General features: G+C 38.9%; 1 protein-coding gene across 4 annotated transcripts in view; it reads left to right on the top strand.

Annotated features, from left to right (window-relative positions):
- The first annotated feature begins 1,762 nt into the window (after positions 1 to 1,762).
- Positions 1,763 to 12,143, top strand: part of IPO9 (importin 9) — a 45,101-nt gene continuing 34,720 nt past the window's right edge. For 3 of the 4 annotated variants that reach the window (XM_037825051.1, XM_037825050.1, XM_037825049.1), the window contains exon 1: positions 1,763 to 1,940. In XM_037825051.1, coding sequence (XP_037680979.1) covers positions 1,778 to 1,940 — 163 coding nt within the window. In that variant the 5' untranslated portion in view covers positions 1,763 to 1,777. Of the gene's footprint in view, positions 1,941 to 5,973; positions 6,049 to 12,143 lie in introns of those variants that run through there. The other variant, XM_037825053.1, reaches the window with a different exon arrangement.

Raw genomic sequence — 12,143 nt, 5'->3', positions numbered from 1 at the left:
AACAGGCATGTCTCCTCCCAGCAAGAGTCATCTGTTCGATGCCATTTGCGTTTCAATAAAGTTATCTCCTGTATTGTCCACTGGTTCTCTCTAGCTCCCTCTCTGTCTGGTTTCTGTCTCTATTTATCTCATGGCCCATTCTTTGATCTGGAAGATGAGACTGCTTGTGATCATTTGCCTAACCCAGAGGTAAAACTTATCTTCCTAGAAATGTCTGATCCCCAAATCCTAAGTAGGAGTCTCTAGACTCCTTTGGTTGGGGGCGATGGGGGCCCCTGTGTGCACATTTGTGGATATAGTATCCATCACCAGACTTCAAAAATATCCAGCCCAAAAGTCAGGGCTCTCAAATCATTTATCCACTGCCATAATGACTGGAAAAAACCACCTTCTTAGACTTTCCTAAATTTTCTTTGGGTAAAAATGAATTAACCTATTAAAAAAAAAAGAAGCTATTCTAATGGAGTTCAGCTTCTGGCCACTGAAAGGAGGAAAATAAAAAGTCCTACTATTCCCCACTGTGAAATTTCAGGGTCCAAGAAGCAGTCTTCCTATGAAATTGTGATAACACAACCTCACTCCAACCGCTAACATGAGATGCAACAAATGTGTTTAGAGATCCCGTCAAAATGAATTGAGGAATCATTCTTTTGAGGAAGCCTCAGATGAAGTGACTTAACTCATTGTTACCATTTTGGCATCCACAATCTTGGAACTGGGGTAGAAATTGCTAGCTGGTTTCCTTTGCCACTTGGGGATCAGTCAGGTTCCTAGGACCCATTTCCAAGGACCTCAGTCTGGACAGCTTACTAAGAAATACCTATTCCTCTTTGCTCTAGAACCTCCCATTCCAACAACACATACCATGCCATACCTTCTGCCCCTACATGCTTGTCACCTTGCCCTGTGTTTTTAACCTCACTAATCATCTTCATCTGCTCTAGTATTCAAGAGTGTCTCTATATCTTGGGGCATTTCCTACAACCAGCACACAGATATCCATATCAGTCTGCTCTTGTCCCCCACCCCCTCAAATGTCCATCCACAATTTCTCTGGGAAAAAAAAAATTATTCACAGTCAGCTAATAAAATTCATTCTCGAGGGATCATATAAATACTCACTCTGGAGGAAATCCCCTTTTGCAAGTGCTCTCTCCTAGCCAGCCACTTTCCAATTTTGAAGTGGGGCTAATCTAAGCTGGAAAACCAAGGGATTGAGCCTTTCTAAAGTGACCACCCCCCATTGTCCAGTCGTTTTGTTTCTTTTCTGCCTACCTTTGGATTCTTGGGGCTAAAAGATGACGAGATTCACTTGAGCCAACTTTTTTTTTAATCAGTGACTGGGGGGGAAAGGAGGTTTGTCTAAAATAGGACTTGTTTCTGACCCGGACCGCCCTCCTTAAAGCCCTCTACATCCCTTCCCATCCCACTTCCTCCCGCCTAACAAATTATACCTGAAAGATGCACGAATCCAATGTTAGGTGTTGTGGCCTTTATTCCAAGTGATACTGCTAACTTACCATGAGACTTTAGAAAAGCCCCTAACCGTCCTGGGCTCTGTTTCCACACAACCCAAGTGATGCTCACAGAGGAAAGTGCAGTTTGCTTTCCGACAGCAGGAGGAGCCGTCTCGGGAGGCTTAGGCGCATTCCCCACCCTGCTCCCTCTCCCGTTCGACTGGGGTGCGCAGGCGCGGCTTCGCGGATTGGCCGCGCGCGGGAGCCGTCATTTGGTGGCGGGTCCCAGCAGCGGGGTTGGCGGGTTGAAGGAAGGAAAGATGGCGGCAGCGGCGGCGGCTGGTGCGGCCTCTGGGCTGCCTGGTCCAGTGGCACAAGGATTGAAGGAGGCGCTGGTGGATACGCTCACCGGGATCCTGTCCCCAGTGCAGGAGGTGCGGGCGGCTGCCGAGGAACAGATTAAGGTGCTGGAGGTGACGGAGGGTGAGTGAGGCGGGACCGGAACGAGGATGGCTCGGATCTGGGCCAGCCGCACAATCCGCTGACCGCAGCCCGGGACCGGCTGTGGACACAGGGAGCCTGAGCCAGTGAAGATCTGGGCGCTGAGGTGCTGAGGTGCTGAGGGCCAGAGGGCGGGGGTGGGATAGGAAGCGAAGGGCTGATATCTGGTGGCTGCAGAGTCCTAGAGAGGGGAAGCGCGCCTGAAGGAGAGGGTCAGGGGAGGTGGAGTCTCAGTGGGGAGGGGTAGGGTGGAGACTTGAAAAGATAGATGGAGCCTGGGATCTGCAGAGGACAGAGATGGAGCTGGACTTCGTGCTGTTGGGAGAAGTCGTGCGGTCTGGGAAATAATTTTGAGTTTAGTACTAGGGTCTTGCTGTTCTCTTTACCAGCTTTGTTGTACTGGGATAAGAGTAGGAGAAGCTCTTAGAAGAAGTGGTAAGAGGGCAGGGCCTTGAGAAGGTGGCTATTAAAGCTTTAGTAGATGTCATCAAACAAGTTTCTGCCTCCGAGTTATAAACCTACCTAGCTGATTGTCCTCTTTATGTTTTACCAGAAATTAAATTAGATGCCTATGCAGCCGCTTCACTTTCCTGACCATGCTCCTTGTTTATTTTGAAAATAACTTGCACTTACTAAATACATCTGTGTGCATGTCTGTTTGGAAGAACTGGTCATCCTTTGTTTTTGCTTCTGTCCCGTCCTCCTATTTTATGCTTTAAAGTGATGGAGAAGAAACTGAATTATTGGTTTGAGATTTTCTATCAATTTTGACCAGTATAGCCACTTTACAAAGAACAATTTGATCCTGAAACCTAGAAGAATGGAAAATCTTCTTGGTCTTTGAGGGAAAAATATATCTGGTCTGTCAGGGCGTCACTGGAACTCCAAATCCTTAGAATTCCCCAGCTCAACAGAATGTTTCCACCGCCTCTTTAAAGACTTCTGAGATCCGATAAATTGTCCATGGTCTGACCTGTCACACTCAAAACCTTGAGTTTTTATTTTTTCTTTTTTAAGAGAATTTAAGATAAATCTTAAATTTAATTTTATATTCCCTCACAAGATGAGAGAGCTGTTGAAAATGAATTTCCCTCTATTGGGAATATGTTGAAGGACCATTATGTTAAGGACCATTTTGGAGTCCCAATTGTAAGTCTTCTGAAAAATGTCAGATCTTAATGGAGGAGAAACTACTGAGTAGAAGAAAGTTGTTTGAGAGCCATGCACAGGTTCATCTGAGGGAGTTTTTATAGCCTCTTAAGTAAAATTCTTTTGTTCACATTAATGTCTCTGCCTCCCATAGGTAAAAAGGAGGAAGAATAACAGAGAAAGGAGCCTCATCCACATTCAAGTTACTGTTTGAATAAAATTGAGGGCCTGATGCAAATTAATCCTAACTGAACTTTCCCTGAATGATCCCCAATGTTCCTGATGCTCCAGATATATGTCTGGCACCTTGCTACCAAAAGTGGATCTTGACTCATGTTACCTGTCCAACAACAGCTCTGATCCCTTTGACTCTAGCCAAATGCCATTGTCTCATCTGGGCAAAATCAATTATAAACTTCTTGCTCTCTTTTTAAAGTTCTTGTCTCTCACTTGCTTCATCTTTTTTAGGTCTTGAACCTAGAAATTAAACTTTGGAAGTGCCTAATTTTGCATTTGACCTAAGCCACTCATGGGAATAGACTGGCTTTCCCCTTGTAACTTGCTGGTTATGTACTGCAGACATGCTGCAAGGGTATGGAAAGGCTTTGATCAGTGATCTAATATTGGTGGTCTAGCAGTAGGTATATGACTCACAAGTTTAGGATGTGGTGTACAGTGTTAGATCAAGTCTCTGGAGTTAAGTACAGTGCTTCAGAGTTGTTGGAGTCTTTCTGTTCCTGTCTTTAAAATGGCCTTGTACCTATTTTTAGGAGGAGGATGGTGGCCCATTCCTTAAAGTATCCTGCTTCTCTCCTTTCCTCCTCTTGTGGCCTTTAACAAGTTATCTTTTGCCATTGAGTCCAGAATGCCTTCATTCTTAACATTGTGTGTGAATCTCTCAGCTGTTTCCTCAAATGGTTTAATATTTTCTTTTCTACTAGTCATTGTCCTCCTTTATGTAAATATAGTGCCTGGCTTCCCAGCCATGATTTAGCCAAGTATCTGGCGTGATGAAACTGGCAGGACATTGCTCCTACTATTAGAAGGCCCTGAAGGCCAAGGTAAGGAGCTACTCTTGCATATGAACGAACAAATCATTAACTGTTCTTTTGGAATTGCTTCACAGAGCAATTTTAGTTTTATCCTATCAAAAGGAACCTTGTTTTCTTGTCCTGGGAAAAAAACTCGTCCTTAAAATTTAAAGTTAATAAGAAATCTAGTAGTTGGTGTCTATTATTATCTGTATACTGGAGAACTTGTGATCTTTTTTGGTGCTAGGATCAAGTAACAACCAAATCTGGTTGTTTTTAGTCCCTCTGTCCTTTCAAATAACCACACTGTCTTTGTGAGCCATTTTTATTGCTTTGTATGGTAGGCAGTCTGTTCCCTTTGATAAGGAGGTGTTCCACTTAACTTGGCTGAAATATGAGTGGAAGAATCTCTAATTTGTGGGGAAAGGGCACATGGGTCAGTGGTCAACTCCATATTAAATGGATGGATAAGAGAGGTTGACATTCTTTGACCAGATTCTGCCCTCAAGGAAATTTTAAGAAGCAGTTTTTTTCAGAGAATGGAGGTTGCTGGAGCCCAAAGTACATCCTGGTCATTTCGTCTGCCAGCTGATATTTTCAGAGAAATAACTTCTGTATAATTAGTTATTATGTTTTCCAGAATGAAAGCATATTCTCTTAAGCCAAGAAAGAGTGTATATGTGAAATATCCACCTGACTCATATTTTAGTGTATCAATATGAAAAAAGATCAAGAGAGATGGCTTCATCAGTCTGTATCCTGGAAAGATTTTCTTGAACTCCTGTGCTTGCTGTTTTCCCTAGTCACTCGGAATCTGGGGAAAACCCAGCAAACTTCTCTGAATAGTTACAGCTATTTAACAAGATTAATTAGAGGAGGTGGTGCCAGGAACTTTCTCAAGACAGCACTCCTGTCCTGAACTGAGAAGCATATTACTTGAAAATTTGGAAGTTCCTATGCTCTGCATTATACCTGCAGATAATTGTTGCTCTTGCAGTTTTCTTAGGAGGATTGAGATTTTGAGTTTGATCAGTAGGGTTTGCAAGGGTTTAGTTGTTCCTCAGTAGAGTAAAAATAAGCTTTTTGGTTCGTTAGAGCTTTCTTCTAATTCCGTTTTATTTAATAGGCAGGGTCATATCAGACAGTCTCTAAAAAAAAGTAAATAAAGACTGGAGAGATTGTGAACTGCTAGAGATCTCTTATGTCAGAATCTAATATTCTCCACTCCATTTCATCTGACTGTTTTTCATCTGACTTATGGTAAGACCATGATTTCTGAGAATGTCAGCTCCTTATTTTTGGTGAACTTTTGCTTTCATTTTTTATATTTTAGAATGAAGATTTCCCCCGTCTTTTTTCTTCTTTTATCCCTACTTCTAAGAGTAGCATCAACCAAGTAGTAAAATGAGTTGCTTTCATTTACCAGCTTTTATTCTCCAGACCAGCATAGCATAGACTTTCTTATATAGCTAGATTTAGACCCTAGATCATTTTCTTCTTTTAGTTATATCCTTTTATCTATTAGAAATGAAGTCATTTTCCGCCATCATTTAGCCTTGACTTAGTCTTTTCCGTCTTCCCAGCAGATATGTCACAGAGAATACATTTTTTTCTTTCTCCACCACCATTATATTGGACTGGGGAGGGGGGAATTATCTCTCCCTCACTTTTCCCAGCATTCAGATGCTGCCAGGATATCTGTGTTGATTTCTCTATCTTAGCTGCCTAGAGAGATGATCCTGCTGGCTGGAAGTTTGCTTTCTGGTTCTCATGGGCACTTTTCTGGCTCTCTTACAGTATAGCATAAGCACTGTCCACCTGCGAAGGGAGCCCCTCAAGGATCCAGACGCACTCCTGGGCATGTGGCGCGGGCACTGAGCCGAGCGGAAGGCGGCCACGCTCGGAAAAAGGCCAGTGGTGGAGTTTTTTTATTCCTTTCAGCTGTGGTTTTGTGGTGCTTACCAATCCCCATGAGAAAAAGGGGCCTCTCCAGAGTCTCCTTAGAGTCCCCTCTTTTCCCAAACAATCCTTGTTTGCATTCTTCCTACTAGCAGCCTCCAAAACCCTCCTAAACTCCTACACCAGTGTCAAAGCACTGCTAAGTCTCATGTCTCTCTAGTAGACCCTTAAGACCATTAGTTTGTATTTCTTAACTTGTCCTTTATCCTTTCCTTGCTATCCTTTGGGTTTTCCCTTTTAAGCCAAGTTTTAGATTAAGTTTTTGCCAAGTAGGTTGAAAGAAGAGAAAGAGGAGTGAGGGGAGGAAAAGACTAATAAAAGGCTAGAGAATGAGTTAAGGAGGAAAGAGGGCAAAGTATTTCTTAGAAAGGAAGACAGAGGATACCATTTTGGGTTGGACTAAAAGATATAATCAAGGCCTAGAATCAGGGAGAAAACCCAGATTAACTGGATAGGTCTATCCTTATTTCACCTTGGGAAAGACACTAGAGAAATTAAATTTCCGATTAAAAATGTCTTTAGAAAACTAACTTCATACAGGCCACTTGAGAGTATTCCCTTTGGCTTAACTTCCTAGATTGAATCTCAGTTTAATCTGAATTAGTCCTTTCTAAAACACCTATATTTGTCTGTGTCTCTTGTATTTTCCCTGATTTAATCATCCTAAAGTAAGTGTTTCAGTTGTTCTTTCTAATGTTTTCAAGAGAAATTATGGTGAAGATGCCAGTCAGTAAAGTTGAAGATCCCCCAAAAATACATACAAACAAAAGTGCTTTTTTACAGATATACTTAGTCATATTCCTTAAAAATATATAGTCTATGTTAAGTGAATATCTATAAATAGGGTTTTTGCCATTTTACTGTTTCACAGGAGTCAGAAATGATAGGAGCAACTGTATCAGATTTAAAAGAAGTCAAAGAACTTTAGTATGTTTTTCTGGGTTTTTCTTCTGTGCATTAGTTTGATAGCACAGAGTTTACCATCAGTGCCACACCACCTCTATTGCTTCTAGGAAACAATTATTCATATAGCTTTAGGTAAACCAAAGTTTACGGGTATGAAATTCTTCTACAGTGACATCCCTGCATTTCTCATGAGATATGTGAATTGGAAAAAATAAAATAATAATTATTATATTCCCTTATAACCTAATTCAGATAAGCCTATCTCTTTGAGATTTTGGGGTTTCCAAACCAGAGTTGATCATTGTCAGTTCACCATTTTTGAAAGTCTAGGAGCCTGTAGAGAAGAAAATCTGTTCTGTCATCCATGTTTTTAGTTAATGATAATGATATTCTTCAAAGATTTTCTTTCCCATAAAGACTTTTGAGCATAGATTGAGGATACTTGGATTTTTAAGCTTCTTGCCTTTGTGGAGGAAATAAACTTTCAGGGAAAATCCGTCTTACAGTGTTTGTTGTAAGTTCAGATCCAGTGCTTGATTTAGATTTCTGGGTCCTAGATGGGTCAGAATCTTCTGTTGATCTCATTCTTACCATCCCTTACAATCTCAGTGATGTGTGAAACAAGGTGGTTAGTAGAAATTGGGGTATAATCTTTGATATATTACTAGATACGATTAATTTATGGTTGTATTAGAATGCAGTGCTTCCAGCTATTATGATCCTCACCAGAGAGCTAGTTATGGAAAAATAGTTATGGAAAAATGTGTTCATGGGAAGCTTTTCTCTGAAAAGTGTGAACTTGAAGTTCTCAGTTTAATGAGAACTGCTCCTCTGTACCCCAAAACTGTGGCACGACCCATGTGTCAAGTTTGCCTGATCTTCATACTCTAATGACTCTTCTGTTTGCGCTGGTGTTGTCTGAGGGAAAATGTGTGGTTGCTTTTCCTTTCCGTGAGCCTCAGTATTACCCTACAACTGTGAGAGTATCAGTACTTTTGTTGGAAGGATAATTGTTCAGATTTGTTTAAGCTTTATAGTTTCAATTCAAGTTTCAGCCCCTCTCAAAAAGTCTCATTTTATTCTTCAGGTTTCTTTTTCACACTGTGTGATTGAAGATTTTGTTTATATTGAGCTCATCTTACTATGTTCCTTTAGTGACAAAAATTGTGCCCTTGCTAGTAACATTAAAACCCATAGAAATTATTTGAATAGTACCTTAAAAGAAAATACTCTATGGCCCAGGTAATTTATGAATACACTTATAGATCACTCTGAAGGAAGTCACATGAGGTACTCCAGAATTGGTTGGCTATGTCCAGGGTGGCAAAGCCTGGTTATACAGTGACATTCTAAGCACACTTGAAACCATGAAGTTAGCATCCATTATCACACTAGGTATCTGAAGTCAAAAGAAAGTATAGATGCCCTTGCAAGTTCATTTTTTCCTTTCTCCTTCTATAAATGAATTTCTCATGTGCATTTTAGAGTTGTTTTTTTTTCTGTAAAACTTGAACATTGGGATCCAAGAGGTCTTCCCAAATTATATCTGACTCATCTGTGTTTTAGAGTCAGCTCTGAAAGTTGATTCCATTATCTTTACTTTGTAGGAAACAGTTGTTTCTTCCGTTCTCACAAATGGGTTTTATAGAGTTATCAATGTTAAAAATGTAGTTGTTTGAAGTAGGTAAACTAATCTGGGAATTAGAATGGATTTCAGTATCTTTAGGGGTAATTCTGCAGATTTCAGGTTTTTACTTGTGATTACTAATCATTTAGTAAATGTTTTTAAAAGAATGTGACTTCTTTTGCAATAGTCTTGCAAAAATTTCTCTACTTTCCTGAGTGAAATAATAGGTTCCATAGGAATATATCAAAAACTGCAGCTTAAAATAGGGGTGTAATAAGAATGTAGTAAGAATCTCAAACAGTAAAGTAACAGGACATAAAATTAAAATATAAAACTCAATAGCCTTCATATATGACAAATAATAAAAAGTTTGAGTTTGTAATGGTTTGAAAGAAACCATTTACAGTAGCAACAAAAAAATTAAAAACAGGAATAAAATTAACAAGAAATGTGCAAAAACCTTTTCCAGGAAAACTTTTAAACATTCCTGAAAAATTTTTAAGTTGATTTGAACAAACGGACATACTCTCGTCTTTAATAGAACAACTCAGCATTATAGATGTTAGGCAAGTTGATTCTAAAGTTCATATGGAAAAGCAAGCAGAGAAGAATAGCCCCAAAAACACTAAAAAAAGAAAACTAGGAAAAGAGACTAGTTCTACCAGACATTAAAACATTACATAAAGCCTCTCTATATAGTTAAACAGTGTGGCACTGCACATGAATAGAGAAATGGAACAGTGGAGTAGAATAGAAAGTCCAGAAATACACCCAAGTATATGATAAAAGTGACATTTCAAATCACTGGAGTAAAAATGGACTTTTGAATAAATGGTGCTAGAACAATTGGGTAACCATTTGGAAAAAAGTAAAATTAGATATAAGTGTTAGAAGAAAATATGAGTGAATTTCTCTTTAATTTCAGTATAGGGAAAGGCTTTCTAGCTATGACTCAGAATCCAGAGGAAATAAAAAGAAAAGAGGGATAAATTTGACTGCCTAAAAGTTTTTAATTGTGTGACAAAAATCACCATATAAGAAGTCAAAAGACATCTGACAAAATTGGAGACGTTTTTCACAATATATACCACAGACAAAAGGATAAAATACTTAATATATAAAGAAGTCTTAAAGTTTTAAGAACAAAGAAACAAAACCCAATAGAAAAATGGGGTAAGGGAGACATGGACAGACAATTTGCCCCACCCCACCCCACCCCCAAAAAAGGCATGAAAACAGCCTCACATGTACAAAAATGTTTAAACTTGCTCATGATTAGAAAGATAGCATTTCTCAACTACCAGACTGGCAAAATTTAAAACCATGGTAACACATTCTGTTAGTGAAGCTGTGGAAAAAACAGACACTCATTGCTGAGGGAAATACAAATTGGTACAATCCTTCAGGGGGGTGGTTTGGCCATACCTAACAAGACTACATATGATTTACATGTGATTTATGACCCAACAATCCCACTTCTGGGAATCTACCCTGAAAATACATCTTGAACAATATGAAAATACATACAAATAAGGTTATTTTATTGCAACATTGTTTATAAAAGCAAAATATTGGAAGCAACCTAACTGCCCATACATAGAAGAGTGGTTGAATAAATTATGGTACACCACACAATGGTATGTTATGCAGCTATTAAAAAAAAAAAAGAGAGAGAGGGATTACTATGAACTGATTTGGAATGATTTCCAAGATACAGTGTTTACTGGAAAAAGCAGAGTGCAAAAGAATATGTATAATATACTACTCTTCATGTTAAAAAAAAAAAAAAAAGTGTGGGGGGGCAGATAGAAGAAAATATACATGTGTCTGCTCATTTGTGCAGAATACATGAAGGATAAGCCAAAAAGTGAAGAGATTAGTTACCCACATGGAGGGGGGGGGGGGGCAGAAGGTGGAAGGAAAGGGGGTGATGGAAACAAGTTAATGGGAATGAGGAAGGAAAGACAGCAGGACACTTCTCAACAGGACATTTACCGCAGTATGTCTTTTGTTTAGCTTTACTCTAAGAATTATAGTTATGTTTCACACAACCCTCCAAAATAAGTAATTAAAATCAGACAATGTGGTGGGAACTCAAAATGGAGTGTAAATAGTAACAAATAAATATAACTCTATTACAAATAAATAACATGACCTACTGAAGTGATGGGGAAGAGAACAACTAACCTCAGTAAGTTTGTATAGTATTTTACTACATACTATAAGGCTAATGTCAAAAAAAGCTACACAAAAATTGTACTCTAGTTACTGTAACTGTGTCTCACAGGGCATGGGTTAATAGTTTTGTAATCACTTTATGTATATATTAAGATTGAACAAATAAGTAAATTTATTTAGATAATGAGAGCCAGGTTTATCACTGTCAGAGAAAGAAGTTACAAATAAGGAAAGGGGGGAGAGTAGAACTAACCATGAGGAATTAGATTGACATCTGAGGCATCAGGATGATGATGATGATGCATATACATATAGATAAATAGATAGGTGTGTGTGTGTGTGTAGGTATAGGTTAGTTTGCATATATTTCTTTCCTAGCTCTGTTCATTGAGAGGGCCCAGTAGCGGGGAGTACACCTAGCACCCAGATCTTTGTTTTCAAAATACATTCTCTAATAAAAGAAGAAAGGCTCCTTGGTGAAATGATTGATTCCAGGGCTTGGACAGGGAAAATACAAGATAAGCATATAGAACATTGTGTGAAATATAAAAGAAAATGCTTGAAAAAGGATAGGAGCATACTGGAAGTATAGAGGAGCCAACTGGAATAAGTTCCAGTGGCCAAAGGTGGAACAATTTTGGCAACCAAATTATGGTGGTATTGGATTAAAACCTATAGAATAACATAAATATTCATGATTCCATAGTGTTATGAATAAATAATTGAATAAATCGTTAAATAAAAATGGGACAGTTCTTCCTTACAGAATTACAATTAATAAATGTAAAGAGAATAAAGGAAATGCAAACCAGTAGACAACACAGTAATAATTGTTGCAGGCAGGATCCACAGATGGCTGCTAATAGGTAAAAGTTTAAAGAAAAATGAGATATTAGCACAGTCTCAAATTTTCTCCCCCAAGGTTTTTATCAATTACAAAGGGAAAAACAAGGACCTTGACAGTGAAGAAACCCATCAGACCCTATCTTACCAAATGATCAAGGTTAACATTACCAGTAATGAAATTTATCAATTTATATACTCCCTTATATGACATACTGAGAGGGACACAGCATGACTTCTTTGGTATTCCTGCCAAAAATGCATGGCCTCAATCTAATTATGAGAAATTTTCAGTCAAACCCAAACTGAAGCACATTCTACAAATTAACTGCTCAGTGCTCATCAAAAATGTCATGATCATGAAAGACAAGGAAAGAATGAGGACCTGTCACACAATGGAGGAAACCTAAGGAGACATAACAACTAAATGCTATGTGGGGTCCTGGATAGCATCCTGAAACAGAAAAAGGACAGTAAGGAAAAAAACTGGTA

Source organism: Choloepus didactylus, chromosome 2 (genome assembly GCF_015220235.1).
Source record: "Choloepus didactylus isolate mChoDid1 chromosome 2, mChoDid1.pri, whole genome shotgun sequence".
In the NCBI taxonomy this organism is placed as follows: domain Eukaryota; kingdom Metazoa; phylum Chordata; class Mammalia; order Pilosa; family Megalonychidae; genus Choloepus; species Choloepus didactylus.
Note: the sequence above shows the minus strand (reverse complement) of the source record. Positions and strands in the feature narration are given on the sequence as shown.